This window comes from Dromaius novaehollandiae, chromosome 7 (assembly GCF_036370855.1).
Source record: "Dromaius novaehollandiae isolate bDroNov1 chromosome 7, bDroNov1.hap1, whole genome shotgun sequence".
Taxonomy (NCBI): domain Eukaryota; kingdom Metazoa; phylum Chordata; class Aves; order Casuariiformes; family Dromaiidae; genus Dromaius; species Dromaius novaehollandiae.
Window position 1 is genome coordinate 15939015 of NC_088104.1, and position 19088 is coordinate 15958102.

The 19088-nt window shown below is 39.8% G+C and overlaps 1 protein-coding gene across 5 annotated transcripts in view; it reads left to right on the plus strand.

The window, feature by feature from the left end:
- The window catches only part of CNTNAP5 (contactin associated protein family member 5), a 299019-nt gene that overhangs the window by 176795 nt on the left and 103136 nt on the right, over positions 1-19088 (plus strand). For all 5 annotated transcript variants that reach the window (XM_026118441.2, XM_064514741.1, XM_026118442.2 and 2 more), the window contains 2 exons: positions 2945-3051; positions 17893-18012. In XM_026118441.2, the coding sequence (XP_025974226.1) occupies positions 2945-3051; positions 17893-18012 (227 nt within the window). The remainder of the gene's footprint in view (positions 1-2944; positions 3052-17892; positions 18013-19088) is intronic.

Here is a 19088-nt window from a genome sequence, read left to right on the forward strand (position 1 = left end):
TTAGTTATCTGACCAAAAAACAAGATCAATGAGGTTCGTGTTAATTAAAGCAGATAGACTAAGGAATGAAAAAGGTTTCATTCTGAATTTATGAATATCATTAAAAGCTTGCATGGTTAATTCGGCTTGTTTTTTGTGCATTGTTGGGGAAAAAATAGAAAAGAGAAGTGACCTTCAGCTTTGTAAAGCCTTTAAAAGGAAGCTGTTTTAATGGAATAAATGTGTCTAGGCTTCTGATACGGGCCTTTGGCAAACCACAAATGACTGGCAATTAGCTTTACTGCATGGGGTTAATTAATAAGTGGCAGCTTAAAAATAGGCAGAAAGCATATTTGTCCAGTACACTGATGATGTAAATTATGATAATAATAGAGTATTGATATTTTTACCTCTCCTAAAAGCTTTATAAACATCAGAATATTTGTTGTCTCCAGCACCCCTGTGATGTCTATATAGCTACTGCTGCTGTACAGGTGACATAAAGGCCAGTTTCCTACCAGGGAGCAGGGAGAAATATTGCATACAGGCAATGCGCTGGGGGCCAGGGCAGGCATGGCCAAAGTGCGAATATGAGCAAATCTACTCTTGTTGGCAAAGTTCTTAGGTATCGCTGCAGAGCTGTCGAAGCATTGCGCTTCTCAGGGCAACCTTGCGGGACGAAGCTGTTGGGGAGGTACCGGTTCGAGGGAGCTCATGCATGCTGCAGCGCATGGCTGGTGTGGATCTGCTGAGCCCCATGTACCCATCAGTGCTGGTTTTGCCATCTCTAGGCTGCTCGCTCTTTCTTGAGCAGGGCTCAACCCAAAGCCTGGACTTCTCTCTTTCCACCCTTGCCAAGAGCAGACACAACAGCATGGGCCCACCCTGAGCCATCACTGTATCAGCAGGGTGTTCCTCCCTGTTAGATGATTTCTCAGCTCAGCATTAGAAGCCCAAATCTTTCCCCTTCTCAGACTTCCTGTCCTTTCAGGACTGGCCAAACCCAGGACTTTTGTCTGCAGCATTTGCTTTTGGGTGTGTGTATGTTTGTGTTTTTTCTTGTTTTAGCTATGTAAGTAATAAGCCCAAGAAATGGCACCTACCACAAATGGACAGACAAGTTGGATTTTGTCCAAGATGCACCTTCCTTCCCTCACAGTATGGCTCAGGTTCAACACTGCAGTGTTCAGGCAGGTGTCCTCCAAGACACTGCAAAAAATTCCCTGGTCAGCAGGAAAACCAGGCATGCATCTCTTGTGCTCTTTTCTCATTCTTTGTTTGAGCCTAATGATTAATAGATGTCCTAAAAATGATTTGTATAAGAGCAATATATCTTTTAATTGCCTTAATGGATGTTACTGTTAGCTATAAAGAACCTTTTTTCTTCCCAAATTCCTTATGTCTCAAATAATTGATTAATAATTAATAATGATTATAATAACAGGCATTAATAAAATGAACTGATATTTTATATATGCTATATAATTTTATGTATAATAGTGTAAATAACGATCAAGTAAATCTGAGAGTCAGAACAAATCTCAAACTCATACACAGATAGATGAGTATATTGGAAGCCTCCTTACATTTGCATGCAGCGTACTGGAGAAGTGAGGTTGGTCTGACAGAGCTCTCTGCACATACACGGGTTTCGTCAGGTTATCAGCGCTTGCTAGCTCCTAATAGGCTTGGATGCAATGAAGCTAATGCCCACTTAGGCTGTGAGGCTCAGGAGACTGTGCAAGACTGAGGAAGACATTGGCTGTTAGTGTCATGCAGGTTTTTGAATCCATACTTCAATAAGATGCAGGCATGAAATGTGATTAAATTGTCAGGATTCTGGAATAAATGGACTGAAAGCCACACTTAAAGGCAATTTGCCCAGTTAAATGCAAAAATGTTTACTAAGGATGGGATGAACTACAAGAAAATAGGTCTTCAGCTAGTACAAATCTAGGTAACATCAGTGACTGCAATGCTGACTAACACCAATGAAAGATTTGGGCCACAAAAGGGATTTTGAAGCTGAATTTACAACAAAAGAGACCCTAATGAAGTGCTGGTGTGTATGAGATGAATTGATTGTCTTTGTTTTCTAACCACCCACCCACCCATCACAATTGAATCAGTGGTTTAAGCAACTTCCTCATTTTTCATAAGCCAAGTATGCAGTGTGAAAGACATTATCTAATATACAGTTAAAAAAAAAAAAAAAGAAAAAAAGAAAAAAACAATGGAACATGCTCTGTTTCCATTTAGACTGGTGTAACTCCATTACACTGCCTGGATTTACACTGGTATAGTTCAGATCAGCATTCGCCTCTTGCCCTGTAGATTTAATTTGTCTCCTACAGCTATTTTTCTATTCACTTCCCAAGCTGCATGCTGTTATGCCTCTTTTCTTCTTTTAATAATTTGCTTCACAATAATACTATGGAGGAATACCAACTACAATGAGAAAAAGAAGAAAGAGTACAGAACTCACAATAGAAGCATATTTTTCCCCCTCACTTTTGAGGCTTTCATGTTGTTTGCATTACCACGGATGAAATGCCTAATTCTGATAATAGTAATCCCTGTTTAGTCAGAGTACAGTGGATTCTCCTTTGAAATAAGATCTCAATAGCATTTTCACCTTTTATTTGTCCACTCTCTGTGCTCAGAAATTTGGTGACACTTTAATTGCTGACAAGTGGAGGAGAAGTGGAATAGTTTTATTGAGAGGGATCTTTACCCACTTGCAGGATACATTCAAATATTGTTGTCTTCAGTGCTTGTGTTTGAAGTGAATCACAGATCAGAGGAGTAAGTAATTTTTTCAGGTACTATGAAGTGATTCAGCCCTATGAACTCTTTCCTGAATGGGAAAGGAAGGCAGTTCTTTCAGTAGTTTCTTGCAGTGCATTATTTCATGTTTCATTAATGTTCATAATTAATTGTGTTTTTTTTAACTGTCTCCTGTTAGATGTTTGCCCAGCTACTGTGAACATGGAGGAAGATGTTCTCAGTCCTGGACTACCTTTTACTGTGATTGTAATGATACAGGTTACATGGGAGCTACCTGTCATAACTGTAAGTAAACTCACACATATTGTGTTTTCTGTTACAGCTGTTTTGTCAAAATGCACATAATGCAACAAGGAATTTTGTGAGAGGTCATCTCATATTTAGGATGTGGCATGCCCTGATGTGATGGAAAAAGTTCAGGAGTTGGGCTAGGAATAGCAAAGGAATCCATTTGCAAATGTGCATGTTTCCTTGCAAATATTTTGGAGAAAACAAAAGCAGCTTTTTTTTAACTTGTTTTCCACTTTTTTTTCCTCATGTTGTATATTGATTTGGAGAATCTTAAAAAAATGCATGTATGCACCTGCTCATTGGAGACACGTTGGTCATTAGACATTTAGTTGAATTTAGCGAGGCTGAGCTTGTTTGTTGAAGGATGATTTTAATCTGTGATTGAGGCTATCTGTCTGTTTTGGCACCAGTAATGAATCCCAATGATACAACAAATATTTACTCTTCAGTAATATATCTGCTGTTGCTATCTTGTGCCAAATACACATAGGCATACACAAGATGGATGGACCTTCTTTGTTTTAGGTTATCCGGAAGTTCCTGTTTTAAGAACCTTGTTTTTATGAGAATTTTGGAACCTCACTGAGCTATTTGGACTGCAGTTATCTTGCTGTTTTTCACTGTTTGGATTGATTTTTTTTAACTTGTGTCATAACGATCTACGTGATCTATTGAATTATTATGGGCATGTAAAAAAAAATATACAAAAGAAACAGTAATTTTCCCCAAAGGTCTAATAGGTACTTAAATTTGGTGGTGAGGAAGCTTTGTGTGTGATGTGATAGTAAGCCATCCGAATATGGCCAGGTCATGAGGCTATGCAAGTCAGTTTGCGTAGTTTCAGTAGAGTCTGAGAGTCTCAAAAAAACCATTTCTTCCAAGTACTTCAGTGAATCACAATTCCTGCAGAATATGTGTCATCCTGCCAGGGAGTGACTGAGCATATTGTAGTTGAGCAGCAAGCATGAGGGAAGTACCAGGAACTCAGCTGGTATCTGCAGGGCTGGAACATTACCTGTATCTACAGCATTTAAGTAAACATTTTCTTAGTAAACAGCCAGTATGTGACTGCGGTCTGAATGCTCTTTGCTGTTATGAGTAAGCATATGGTACCTGAAACAGTGGCAGTACGTGAAACATGGCAGCTACTGAAATCCGCAGCAAGGAATATCAAGATGATTAATAGGTAAGAAAAATATATATATATGTGTGTGTGTGTGTATAGATATATATATAGTATAAAACAGTAGAGACACAGCACACTAGGAATGCCAATAAAAATTAGTCAGAACAGGGAAGCCAAAATAGAGCCTGTTCATACAGCTGAGCAAAAGGGGAAATAATTAGAAAATGAAGGTAAAATTTTCTATCCTGTCACTGAAGAAGAAGACAGGAAAGGAGCATGTGAGAGTAACAATTCCAGGAACACTACTATTGCTGCCCCGGTTGTTTGATGAGCACTTACACCGCAGATAGGATGAGACTGGTGAGAGATGCTTTTTTTCCCCTTTAAGCTAAAAAGCAGACGAGGAAAAAAAGTACTTAGTGGTTTGAAGCTGAGAATATTGGCAACCATACTGTAACTCCGGAGACCTTAATGGTTTGCTAATTAAAGATGAAATCATTTGTGGCATGGGGTGTGCGGCTTACGGGAGGGACTGTTGAGAGGTCTATTCATAGATGAATGTTTTCCAAGTAGTGAGGACACCTGAACTCTACATTGCAAGTACAACAGAAGCTAAGGGACTGACACAGAAATCCTGCTTTATTGTGCTGAGCCGGATGAAGGATGGGAAGAAAAATGCTGAGCTTATGGTTTCAAAAAGAGGAACTACCTTTTGCCCAATGCTTTTTATCATTCCAAAAAGCCCCTCTAGAAAACCTCCAAATCACAGTTCTTGCAGTGCTCGAGGCCATAGCAGAACATTTACACCAGCTGATGCTTGTTTCAAAACTGGATATCCAGGTCAGTTGGCTGGTCTCTTTAGGCTTCAGTTAAGGAAAAGAGATTCCTTGTGGAAGGATTGTGGCTAACCTCTAGGCTAACATCTGCACTATTGTATTAGCTGAGAGCCAGAGGCTCCCTCCTCGGTGTCAGCTCAGCGTGGCCTGTGTCGTTGTTGCAGAGGACTGGTTCATGACAGGTTTTTCTCAACAGACATCTGCACGGTGCTGCTCATGCCTCCCTGCTCCTGTGAACTCAAGTCTGTGCTCTCACTTGGCTCCCGAAGCCACTGCAGAGAGACCTGCAGTTACTTAAGGTTCGCTGATGTAAAAACTCCCCGAGAAGTTTCCCAGGGAGATCTATGTTAAGTGTTTGCAGCGGATCAAGCTGCACACACATGTGGTGTATAGCTATTCAGCTGCTCAGCTGTTCAGCTTATTTGCAACCGTATTATCAACAGCTAATTTGATTCCAGCTAGATTGTGGAGCCAGCTGCACTCTAATCCAAGCAACACTGATAAACAGCAACATTAGGCTGGTGAAATGCATTTCATGTGCTTGAGATGTATGATGAAACTATTTCAAAGCCGGTGGGCAAGTGCAGGCTGTTGATAAGAAACCTACAGAACAAGAGATGTTATCGCTTTTAGCTGATAGTAGTTGACATACAGGAGTACCTTGTAGCAGGTGAATGAAAGCCTCAGATCTGATCACGGTAACTCCAGAATATCCTCAATAAACAGGCAGCTCCTCCAATCATGTAATTCAGTGTAGCTCTATCAAAGTATCAACCTAATTTCTTAAGGTTTGAAACATTATCTCAACAGATTTTGATTTTTACAACAACATGGAGGATGACAGGCCTGAAATTGAACTTCTACCACTGTAGAGAGGCCATTTCTTTTATTAAACTGCTCTTCAGACCCCAAACCCCCATGTCTGTGCAGCAACAGTAGAAAGATTTAGCGGGCAATCTGCTTAAAGCCGAACGTAGTGTGAATAGTTTCATTGTGATATGGATTTCTTTTCCTTCTCAGCTGCATCAGTGTGTGTGTGTGTGTGTGTGTGTGTGTGTGTATATATATTTTTTACCTTTTTTGTGGGGGTATTTTTTAAGAGATGGGCACACTACTGGTTGAACAATGTAAAAGAGGCCCATTCTTTGTCATGTTTTCAGGAGGAACTGTATCACATGTATTTACAATCCAGAGCTAATTGATTTAATGTTTTATCAGCTCAGATTGGGAGACTTTACCATTTTAAGAACTGGGGTAGATTGCCTCTATCTTACTGTCATCATCTGTCATGTGTGAGTAATGCACTTTGGTGATACAGAAGCAAATTTATTAGTTTCTTCAAGCACTCATGGACCGCACTGGTTCACACTGTGAGGAACAGGTAATAATACGGACTATTTGTACTCCAAAGGGTTTACAGTTAAGTTTATGAGGGAAGAGAACAGACAGGCTTATGCAGGTCATGGTGCACCAGAAAGCAGTGAGAAAGGCTTGATCAGCATCATAGGCAGCAGTTTCAGGCTTCCAGGTACGTAATTATTGCTAGGCTTCCTTGTAGGCAAAAAGTCATAAGGCAGAGATTAGAAAGAGGAAGAAATTGAATGCTTGCAGGCGTGAAGGAGTGACATGGGAGAAAGCAATAATGTGCTTGTTGAAAAATGTAAGGCTATGGCCAGAGGAGTTTGACATTTTTGACAGAGCAAACGCAGGAGTCATGACAGATAGACAGGATGGAAATATACCATGAAAAGCAGAGATAAATAGTTTACATTTAGTGTAACACAGGATGAGTAGACAGTGGCAGGACAGAACAGTAAGTTGATAGAAAGACAACTAGGACAATTTTTGCACAAGCATGTCAGATTGTTATAAGTGGCACAAGATTGTGTCTGTCATGACTGAAGATGGGAATAGCTGGTACTCAAGACCTGAGTGGGTGAAGAGAAAAGCACATACCTCAAGATATGTATAAAGAACCAGCTGGGTCTAGACATGGTCCCAACGTAATCTTCCCAGAGACGATTGCTCTTCTGCAAAACTCATGCATCCCACTGCTTACTCAAAATTACTTAATTACTTATGCCTCTGAAAGCTCCTTAAAAAACAAACAAACAAACAAAAAAACCACACAATAAACCCACCATTCAAAAGACTAGTTCACTTGTCTTCCTTCCCCATACTACTCACTATGGCTTTGTTTTTGCTCTCCCATCTTCACACTTGCTCTCACATCTTCTCTGTCGTTTCTGCATACCGAATCCAGACATGCCTACTACACCTGTCATTCCATTGGCGTCATTTCAGTCTAATAGCAGAGACTGCAGCTACATGGGGAACTAATATACTATGGCTTTAGACTGGTCTGGCAGCCAGTTCTAAGTTCTTTACCATGACCCAAGGTTTTAGCTGTTTCCTGAAGATCGCTGTGTCAATTAAACCATCACAGAAGTCAGGGCGATCTACCTGATCCAAGATGAGGATTCACCACTGAAAGGGTAGAGGGTCATGTTCCACTAAATAACTGTTCTGTGGCAGATGTGTTTCACTCCAAAGTCTCATTTTGTCCTGCTTCTGTTCTCTTCTTTTTCTCTAAACTTAGCTGTAAATACAAAGATAACAGTGCTAAAGCCCATTGGTGTTTTCTGGGTTTCAGTAACATATGGGAAGAAACCGAATGCTTTCTAAACTGGTTGTTTCTTTCTTGCACAGCTTGTTGCCTGATGCACAGGTCCATTTCTCTGTTTAGTACCTGCTAATCCTCCTTCACAAGCTGCCACATGTGGAATATTACCGCTGCCTTTCAAGTCTTTTTTTTTTTCCCCTCCCATGGGGAAAAAGAATTTGAACTCACCTCCCATTGTGGCAGCTTCCAGTGCAATTCACATCTCCTTGTCAGCTAGTCACAGCATTGACTAGCAATTCTGTTTTCATTTATGTACTATCTGTAGCTGTGAAACTCCAGCACAAGTGCTCATGCCTTGCTGTCATGTGCACGTGTGACCGTGTAACTCAATGGGAATTGTGGAACTTGTGCTGACTGGCCCCAGGTCCCCATTCACTCTCCTCAGCCTAGGGAGACTAGAAGTTGTGAAACAACCCTATATGACATTAAGGCAATGGTAGATGACTTACATTAGCTCACCTATGAATTTTGGTTTCCTCAGTTTCTCAACCTCAGTTGGGAATAATGTCCAATTTACAGGTGTATAGGAAGGTGTGTGTTCTGTGTGCTCTACTGAAATGATTTGGATTCTTTCCCTTGACACTACTATTTGCTTGCTGTTACCTGAGCTGATCTGGAGCTAAGACAATGCTTTGAAGATGCACTCTTATTTCAAGCCTGTAAAATGCATGGTGTTGTTTTTTGGTTTATCTTTTAAATGTGCTCCACACAGCTTGCATTCACATGGCTTCTTTTGACTGTTAGGAGATTAGCTCAGCTGAAGCCTTTATATTGATAGTTACCTTCCCCGTTTCTACTGCGCAGTGGGTAATCTACAGGCTGGTGCATTGGTTATTGGAACAGTATGATACAAGTGGGAGAGGATCCTTTATGTAATCCATGTGTGAGCCATAGGAAAATAGATATTATATTTTTGCCTTCTGTTTTTCTCTTCCAGATAGAAACACTAACGTTGGTAAACAGCTTAGGAAAAAGGCTTGGGTGGGATTCAGCTCATCTATTTTTTGCTATCTGATACTCCAACATCTAATCAAAGATAGTGGTTTCTCTTCTATATATAATATACATTTAATGGGGAGAGTGAGCTATTTTCAGAATGCATAAGGTAGGGTGTCCATGGTGAATTGATGAAACACCTCTGAAATGTGCTCGTTTCCTTCTGTCAAGGAAGACTGTCTTAACTTACACATGTAATAGACAACTGAAGCTAGATCAGGATTATAAGTGTGTGTGTATATATATGTAGGAATTATAGGTAACAGATATATAAACTATCTTTAATTGAAAGTTCTTAGTTTAAAACCTGTATACATCTATCTCATGCTATTAATTCTCCTTGTAATTATGATCTGATGGTGAAAGCAATAGACCAGTGTAAAACGGTCCTGAGATACAGACTGTTATACCTTTATTGCAAGGTAACTGTTAATAATATCCTCTTTCTGTGAGCTATGTTACTCCCTTAGAAAACCTCATCTTTCCCTTCTGTATTTATATTATTTTTATATGTGACAGTTTTCAGATGGCCTTTAATCTTGGGTGTATTTTTTTACTCTGAAGAGCACTGAACATTGATATAAAGAATGATGAGAAATATAAAAAGAAATGGTTTCATTCTTCATGTTCGAGGGATGTCAGCATGTCCCAAAGCTTTGTAAGGTGATAATTAACCAAATGTAATTTAATGCTGCATATTTTCTTTGATATGTGATCAATCTTGCACATACAGGCATGTGTCTTATTGGCCTAGGTAATTGCTAGAGGAAATATCCATACAGTAATGGAAATGTCATATAGTCGTTGACATGACATAAACTTAACATAACCTCAGGCTTTGAAAATGTATTTTTTATATTAATATGCTTACTGCATGTATAATTTTTGATCTGAAAAGCTTAATATAGTTTCATCCGGATCTTTAGTTGTAGTGGAGCTGCATCTAAAAAAGCCAGTCGTGGATTTGGTTATTCTTCTGTGTTCCAAGGTCAGGAGATGTGTACACAATTCAGTGACCGGGCACATGAGGCTCAAAGAGTTTGAATCTGCTAGATATCTAACAGTGAATCTGGTCATGTAATTTGCATGACCCAAACAGCCAATTTTCCTGTCAGAGATTCTTAGAACAGAATTTCTATGTGTGTTTACAATTTTGAATTCTTTAACTAAGTAATGCACGTTTATTATTCATATCAAGCATTCAGTGCTGTACTTGGTGTTCCTGCATATTTTTATTCACAACATGCTTCTAGCATATAAATTTTCATCATTTATTTTGTATTAAATTACTGTCTTATTAATACTTTCCCTTCAGTTTTTACATCCATGAATTGTACATCTGGATTTTTCAGTGTTCCTTTTAAAAAGTCATCCATTTGCCTGTCTTTTGTAAGTAATGCGGAAGGTATTCCGCTTTGGGACATCACTGCAGACCAGAATATGTAGGGCACTAACTCAGTACCAATTCTCTGATGTCCCCTTTCCCTCTAGCATTGCTTTTGGCAATTTAGGTTTCCCTGACCGCTGTTTTGCAGCAGCAGGACTCGAGTGTCACCCAGGACCAGCCCTGGGCACGGGCTGCTGTGGCTAAGTGACGGACATGGCTGTCTTCAGACTCTGCAGGGAATCAATGGGAGAGCACAGGCTGATGTGACCTTTCATCCCAGGGGCTGGGGAGGCTTAGTCTGAATTGTAGGAAATTGTGTAATCCCCAGATGTAATAGAAGGATCCCTCCCAAACAGCCATTTAGATGACATTGTGGTAAAAGTCATTTTAAAGCTATCTGTGGAAATAACACATTCTTTATCAGATGAGTAAATACATATTTTAAAAAGGGGAAATAAGCCATCTGTCATCCAGGCACATCACAGCAGAGACTGCATTAGTCTGTCAACAGCAGAGCTGTCAAAATCCAGTTTTCGAGAGTACAGATTTCATTTTCTGGAATTTAACAAGACAATTGTGTTATAAGGGTGAGACTGACAATCGTTCCCAGAGTTCATTGCCTGCACTAATCCCTCTGCTGTTGAAGCGAGAAGGCGAGCAGAAACCTCCCCTTGCATATTGTTTTATTTGTTATTTAGAAAGATACTTGACTGAATGCTCATTACTCTGAGTCTCTAAGAGCAAATCGGTCAGGCCGAAGGTAAGCAAGCAGAGGGCGAGGTAGTCAGCTCTGATGTGCCTCCCAGGAGCGCTGAGCGCTTTGGTGAGAATGCTTAATTCAGTCCGCGATGGGTTTAGCACTTACGCATATTGACTTGCCCAAGGTCAGTCTGGAGGTGGTTGCAGATCCAGAGACAGGGTTGGCCTTTCTGCTCTAAATCAAATTTTCACCTTAGAATGTATGCACTAATAATAATTATTCTTCTAAGGATTATTATTACTCTTTGCATCTAAGATACAAAGGATTAATAAGCAATCTGATGAATTCAGAAGGGGATCTGGAAGGATGTATTTTGCTTGCAATTTTTCATGAGCATGCGACTGTTAGGTGTGTGTGAAAGCAACATGCATCTGTGTGATACGTTTTACCTGGGGAACAGACCATGTCAGTGCATCCCAGTGAAATAAAGAATTACAGTTCTTTAGGTCTCTTTAATGTATTATATCTGTTATATCACCATAAAATGTTATCTCCCTCAGAGTAATTGAAAATTATAGCTACTTTTGTCATATTATGAGAATCCAATCAAGACACAGCAATAATACTGCAGGATTCATTTTGGTAGTTATAACTAGTGCAGCTCAAATTCTGAATCACCATCTCTGAGTATTTGTAATGAAATGTTTGTGAGTAGTTTCCAAAGTAATTAGGAATATACTAGGAAGTAAATCTTGGCAATTTTAAGGTTTGCTTTTTATTATTTAGTTTTTGGAGGAAGATCATGTTGGTGTCCATAAGATTGGACACGGACACTCCTCTGATGAACATTAAACAAATTGCTTGTGATTTGGAGTTCATGCTTTTCGTTGTCTGTATCAGTTACATACTGCTGGGTGGAGGAGAGGGGTTTACCTTGCTGTTTCTCCAAGTAAAACTGAAGTCTGGGCTTCACTGTAACCTTTGCAGCAAGTCCAGCACTTAGTACTATCTTAAATACAGGTAACAAAAGAGTTTTAATGGGTGAAAGACAAATTGGCACAAAGAGAGGAGGCTTTAAATCTATTGATGCCTTGGTATTGTTTGTGGAAGTTCAAGTCTTTGATCAAGGAACGGTGTTTTTAGCCAAAATAGAATCAGAGGTGGAAAATAAATTTAAAATGGTCTGAGAGAGCATTTTTATGAATTAGGAGCGTGGAGGGAGAGGGGACAAAGCTGTTAAGTACCAAAGAAAACTTAGGCAAGCCAAAGACCTCTCTGCCAGGGAGCTCAACAATAAAACAGTAAGTGTGTGTTTAGTGAAGGATATCGTGGAAACTACAGATGAACTGGGTACAGCAAAAGTAAGACTGGAAGCAAATATCAATATAGTAACAGGTAGTCAGAAAAGCTGAATAAAAAGATATTCTATTGGAAATAATGGAGATTTGACCTTGTCCTGCAAACCTGTACATATGTGCTCAATCATGTGCTATTAAAGATTTCAGCTATGGCAGGGATAAGATCTTTTCTAGCTTTTGGACTGTAATTGAAAACAGTTGGGCTAACAGGTTTCAGATACTTCAGAGTTTGGCTGAACAGCGATGGAATTGCTCATATTTAAAAGTAGTCAGGCTCTCACAGCTTGTTGAATCAAGGCTGAAGTTTCAATTGCAGAGCCAAGCTAAAGAGGGACCTACAGCCCTGTCGGATTTGATTGCTAGGGGTGCAGAAAGCCTACTGTATGTGCGCTGCCTGAACCAGCAATAAGGGCTCGATGCAGGAATTAGAAAATGAAATTATGTAGCTCATTTCAAAGGTTAAAGTAGGTTATTATAATGGCATTAAAATCTCTTAATACCTTTCTGTCACTGAAGCTAAATCATAACTGTATGGCTCGGACCTTGACTAATCAAAGCATATAGTTTTTGCTAGTATGCTTTTGTTCTCATAAGTAGGAAAGATTTGTGTGTGGGCTTGAAGTAAAAAATATGGGATGCATGTGTTTGAGTTCAGAATCAGAACCAAAGCTTTGGTTACTGCACTTGCAAATCTTTATATCTTCCCTGGAGATGTAAGAGATCTTTTAGAATTGGTCTGACTGGGGGAAAATTGTTTATTGTATAAATGCTGACGGAAGTTTGACAAACCATTTTTTAAGCACCTGGGAAGATAAGAGGGGAGAACTAAAGGAAAAGGTGACCATTATGTTCAGTGAATAAAACAGAGTTCAAACTGAATGCTCGGGTGGAATATTGAGTTGTTGATCTGAAAAGCCAGTTTAATTGGAGATACTGAGAGTATCTCAGTAAGACTGAGAGAGATACCTGAAGGAGAAGCATGGGTATATGTATTTCACAGAGGATTAAAAGGGGTTGGGAAGTGGATCATTTTGAACTCTGTCAGTATTGTGTACATCTGAACACCATCAGCATGGCTTATCCTAGCAGATAGGCAAGAGCACTCACAGCTCTTAGGGAAACGAACAGCTCTTGGACTGAAGAATGGGGCTCTCAGGCTGCATCGGTTTAAGTAGCTGGGGTCTGGGATGGCTTTAAATGTCTTTGTGAAATGCAGTAGTAGCCTTTAAAATTTTTCCTAAAGAGAACTATCTTATTTTAGCTGCAAAATGTCAGTAGAGGGTCCAGTGTTACTGTTTATAAGTGATTCTGAAAAAGAAAAACAATAAAAAAATCCAATCACTTTATAAGTATAATAGATACTTTTGATATCCAATTTCTCCTACTGGGACCTGTGAGTCAAGTTGTTCCTTTTTTTGTTTTCCTGGAATAGCCACCGCTATCAGCAATAGCTGATTGGCCAAATTCTGCTCCCGTGGCACCTTTTGTACTTTGGTTTTTTTCCTTATGCTGCAGTCATCTTAGTGATTTTACCTTCCGTACCTGATGGTGAACTCCAAGCTACGCTCGTGGGGGGACAGTAGCAGTTGGGGCATGCTGCTGGCATCTCTTTTGACTGAGCTCTAGTGTAGTGCGAGGGCGTGAAGCAAACAGCTTCATCTCACCTGCCTGCTGGACCGCAGGGACAGTGGTGCTATTGCTGAAGTAAAACAGCTCGTTCCCTAAAAGAAAGGCAACAGAGACTGGGAGCTGCTGTCCCAAGAGGACCAGCTGGGCGATGGGGGGCTCCCCGCAAGGCTTCGAGTGGATGGTCTGTGGCTCTGTCCCACTTCCAGCCCTGCGTGCATGGCTTAATTGACAAGTGCAGTTCCTCAGACTACAGCGTTCAGCTTGTTCTCCACATGTTTCACAAGCCAGAGAGGGAAAAACAAACAAATCAGCCCCCCCCCCCCAAAAAAAAATCAGCAGAGTGAACAGAAATGTCGCAGTGATTTTCAGTGGCTGTGGCTGAGTGAAATAAATGTCATTGCAAACCAACAATTTTGTATTCAGTGGCCAATATAAGTTAAAAGTGGTTCAAAAAAACATGGGAAGGTTAGAAAAGGAAGAGTAACTTTACTTCTTTGAAATAAATAGCAACGTTTAAAAGCTTCAGTTTGGAAAAAGTGCTTGATTAAACATTTTAATGAGAAAATCAGCTTTCAGTGAGCCTATGAAGAACATTATTTCAGGGGGGTTCAATCCCATTTTGATGAACATCTAAAAATTTGAAAACAAACTTGAGGCAGTGAAAGTATAAACACTCTTAAAAATGCTGCACAAAAGAGGTATTATAAAATCACCATTTTTCAAATTTAGAAATAATGCTGGGAAATTATTGACAAGTTCTGCTCTGAAGAAACTCTGATGAATAGCTCTGCTCTTTATTAAAAAGGTGTAATTACTGCAAACATTGTTTAACAGTAAAATGTCAGCATTTGTCAACAGTTCCATAATTACAATTGTTGCTTGCTTTTTGAAAGCGAGGCCCCATTACATGCACAAATGGTTGGCGACTCTTTGATGACAACTACAATAATGATTTCCTACTGTTCCCCAAACGATCACATCTCCATCTCCATTGAAGAAGCTTGGCACAAAATAGCACATAAATCTGAATGCAGTTTTCAAAGTTAAGACTGGGGTCTTTCCAGTCGCAGCTGACTGTCTGGTTTTTGCTTTTGTATGACATTTATGATTGCATAAAGTGGAGAATGACTACAAAGAGATTTTGTCTTTCATTCAACCATAAAGACAACTTCAAGTTGTTGTAATTGGAGTAAGAGAGCTTTTGTTCAGGAAATAGAATCAGGTAACTTTAGTCTGAAACAAGCAATAAACTCAGCCTGCAAAAGTGTTGAGCAGACCTTAGAGGGGACGGTGTACCTGAAATGTCTGTGGGGGGTCTGCCAGTGCCTAAAAACCAAATAACCTTTTCTCCTTGATGCATTTTATACAGCATAAAATAGCAAAAAAGAGAACTAAGAGCCATTGCCCACCCAGTCAATAAGTGTTTGGTACAGGCTTACAAGACTTTCAGTGTGCAGCTACAAAGTAAACTGTGCACCAAAATGCCTTTTCTCTAAGTCATGATAGTTAGAGTATGTTTTATGTACTGGAGTTTGAGGTTTATAGCCTTTTTCCACTTCTTCTGTTACTGCCTCATATTTACTGCTCAAATTCTCATATGACCAAGAGGAAAACATATCAGGATGGATTTTCTTCTTGCAGATATAACTGTAGTTTCACTGTAACTTGTGCATCCTTTCAGATTTATGAGAGTTGAGCACCTCTGGCCTGAACTCGAGCCCTATACACCTTATTTTTTTCCAAAGATGCAGTGACAAAGGGGCCATCTAAGGGTGAACAGAACTTCTCTGTTTGCAACTGCCCATGTTATTAATGGCTGAATCTTCACATCTTTCCTCATTAATTTGAAGAAAGAATATCTGGGCTCCAGCCAAAGTGACAGTCAAAAAGAAGCAAAAAACTTAGGAAGAAAAAGAAAAAAAGTTTGTGATGAAGAATGAGTTTCTAGCTGTCCCGATCCACTGATACCATATTAGTTTTATGTATGTCCCTTGCACTACTTTTTGTCTGCAAAAACACTCAGTAAACAGTTCAGGGAAGGCAATTGGCATAGTCCCTAATGAGACAAGATAAAGTGTCCTGTAGTGATGATAACAGCAAATTTACTAAGCGAACTGCAGTTTGAGAACTTTGTGAATTGATCCTTGATTCCTTGATTGCTCACTTAATCGTCTGTTACCATCTTTCTTCTGACTCTCCATATCCCCATTGCTTTTGTCAGCACTTCAGCAGCTTAGGGACTCCCTGTAGCCCCTCAGATCGTGAATCCTGGAAGAACAGGTTCTGGTTTGGGGATTTTGTTTTATTTGTATTTAATTTGTACACCTGGCCAGCTGTCAGAGTGGGAATTCACAGATGATCTAGACTCTAGAGTTCACTTTACATTAGACTAATGAGTCTCAGGAAGAAGATTTCTTAATTTTGTTTATTAGAGGGTGGATACTAATTAAAGCACCATCTCACCAGGTGCTGAGTACCTTTAAGCAGCAGCTTAACTCTGGGAAGTGTAATGCTGGGCATATTTAGCACTTAGAAACATTCTGTCTGCAGCAGGTCTCCAGTCAGATGAGGAATGTACAAGGGAAAAACATATTTCAGCAAGTAGTACAAGTGATGGATTTGGCAGGACTCTTATTTTGTGGCTAATTTGGGATCGGAGCCCCCAGGATTGTGGTTCTGTTCTCTTGGCAGAAGTGAAGCAACCTCCAGATTTCATCCAAACTGAGTGATTTCGTCAAAACAGCTCTGTCTCATCGCCTTCTTCAGAACAGCAATCAAATAAGGCTACTTCAGTCTGGATGCTTGAGCCTTTCTGAAATGTATTTAATCAGTGAAATTTCCTTTAGGAAACAAGGGCAAAGAAGGGGCGCAAGCGCTTATAGAAGCGGGAAGGAGGAGCCATTCCTGCTGGCGCAGAGCTTGTGCTGCATGGAGTACACAGGAGAGGCTGGACATTTCCATGAGAAGATGCTCTCCCCGTGCTCAGTCTGCAAATCACCTTGAGATCTTTCCAGAGGAAAGGCACTAAGAACTTTGCAGTTGTATTTACAGCCTCAACACAGCAAATATTATACTATATCCTATTCTACTGTGCTGCTCTGATGCCTGAAGAATTGAGGGGGTTTGGAAAGAGATTTGCAGTGGCTAACGAATGGGATATTTGCAAGTTCCCCTGAGTACCTCCCTTTGCTGTATAATGATGTGTGAATATACAAATAGTGGTTAAATATGCTCATAAAATTAAGGGATAAGAAAAAGATAGATTTGACTTGGGACAGCCAAAGTTAATGCCTAAATATATTGCAGGGGGTTGGTTCTCCTACTGGTAGCACTCAAAAGCTTACTGATTGCAAGGCACAGGCTGATCTGTTTGCTTGCATTTTCATATCTACTGCATCTTCCAAATAACTCTGTCTCACAGGGAGAAAAAAGGAAGTGTTAATCTATCTGCTAAGTCAGTCTGTGATTTTTACTATATTTACTAACAATTAGTTGAAAAATAATAAGCTGTTATGGATACTAAACTCATCTGTATAATTAGGTAACTGTAAAGATGGAAAAAAAATCAATTCTCCTACAATGGGATTTAAGATCACTGTTGTTCGAGTTCCACAAGATATCACAGACAGTGATAAGGGTTTACAACTCCCTATTCAACACTGTCCTTCAGGGAAGGGAAGAACTGGCAAAATGTCTTCTGTGTACGCAAGACTTAAGGTCATGTGCAGGTAGTAAATTAGGCATACGTGTGTATGTATGTGCATGTCTTTGAAATATTATCATGTATACATATATGTGGAGCATTCCCCTAATTGAATGGTGGTATGTTTGAAAGTTCATATCCATTTACTTAATTATTTACATATTTTAATCCAAAATAAGGCCAATACCCAGATCTGTAAAGCCAGCAGATACTTAAGTTCAATAAAGTAGTTAAACACATGCCTAATTTTGAGCATGTACTCAGGGCTAACTGCAGTAAGCTCTTTTACATGGTAATCAAAAGTAGACCACAAGCTTATTCTATGATAGCGAAAAAAGCAAGTCCTCTTATGTATGCAATATGCCTGCCTATTCCCTCCCCATACGTGAAAGCAATGTCTCTTTCTCTCTTTTTAAGCTATCTACGAACAGTCGTGTGAAGCTTATCGACACCAAGGGAAGTCATCAGGTTTCTTCTACATTGATTCAGATGGAAGTGGACCGCTTGGACCACTCCACGTTTTTTGCAATATAACAGGTAATAATCTAACATTGTCTGTGGTGCTTTATGTTGGCTCTATCGTTATTAATGTGTCTTATCATTATACTACTAAGAGAACCTCAGAATCATGGGTCTTTTGGTAGTGGGAAAAGGCAGAGCACTGGTAGTAACTGAAGTGAGCATTCAGCTCTGAGGCGGTACCTTAAATAGGATCCAAGTCAAAGAGATTTGCCTTGTCCTGCTGCTAAAAGGGTAATGGTATTTATATCATGTAAAGGGTACTGCTACTGTATTTTTCACAATATCCTAACTTTTGTGAGACATCAGTATTTTTTTTCTAAAGATCTAGAAACTCAGAATTCAAATTTTCTCTCTGAACTGAATCATTTTTCTGCTGTATTATAACTCTAGGTGTGGGATTCAGCTTAAATGCTAGAGAAATTAGATATATTACACTGGACCTGGACTGTGCACTTTCCAGACTAATATACAGCTTCAGCTGAAAGCAAAGGACCTATTTTTGCCTGATTTCTTGAGATAAAGGTGTGCATTGAGAAAAACTTGATAGACATAAGCCCTTAATCAGTATGAAAATAAGCAGGTTGTCTTTGCAGTAAAGAAAACTGGAATTTTTCATTTTAATGTGAGGTTGTTGTCATGACACTGTAGGGAAAGAGCTGTCCATGTAACCTCCCCCGACACTCAGCTGGAGCTACGTGCCTCGAAACAGGCAGGTTCATGACTGCAGGAAATAGAGCCTTATCCATAATTAAGCCAAGAAAATCACTGCCTAATAAAATGGGAATGATTACTGAGCTCGCTGCACTGAGCTAGCTGTAAGCTCTTCCTCTCTGACTAAGCCAAAGCATGCTCAGTCATACAAGTGTGCTGCCTTTGATGTCCCGGAGAACAGAGACCTTCCATCTTCCTGGGCAGCAGCATGGAGGGGAAGGCATGATGCTATTAGGAGGAGGGACACTGAAGAGAACTGAGACTCTTCAAACTTACAGTTCTGTAGCTTCAAAATAAAAAGTGTTTCAAGTGAAAATCCCTGTCTGACAAATTCTCCCCTCTGATATATGGGTCTATTTCTCATAGAGGGCTGTCATGCA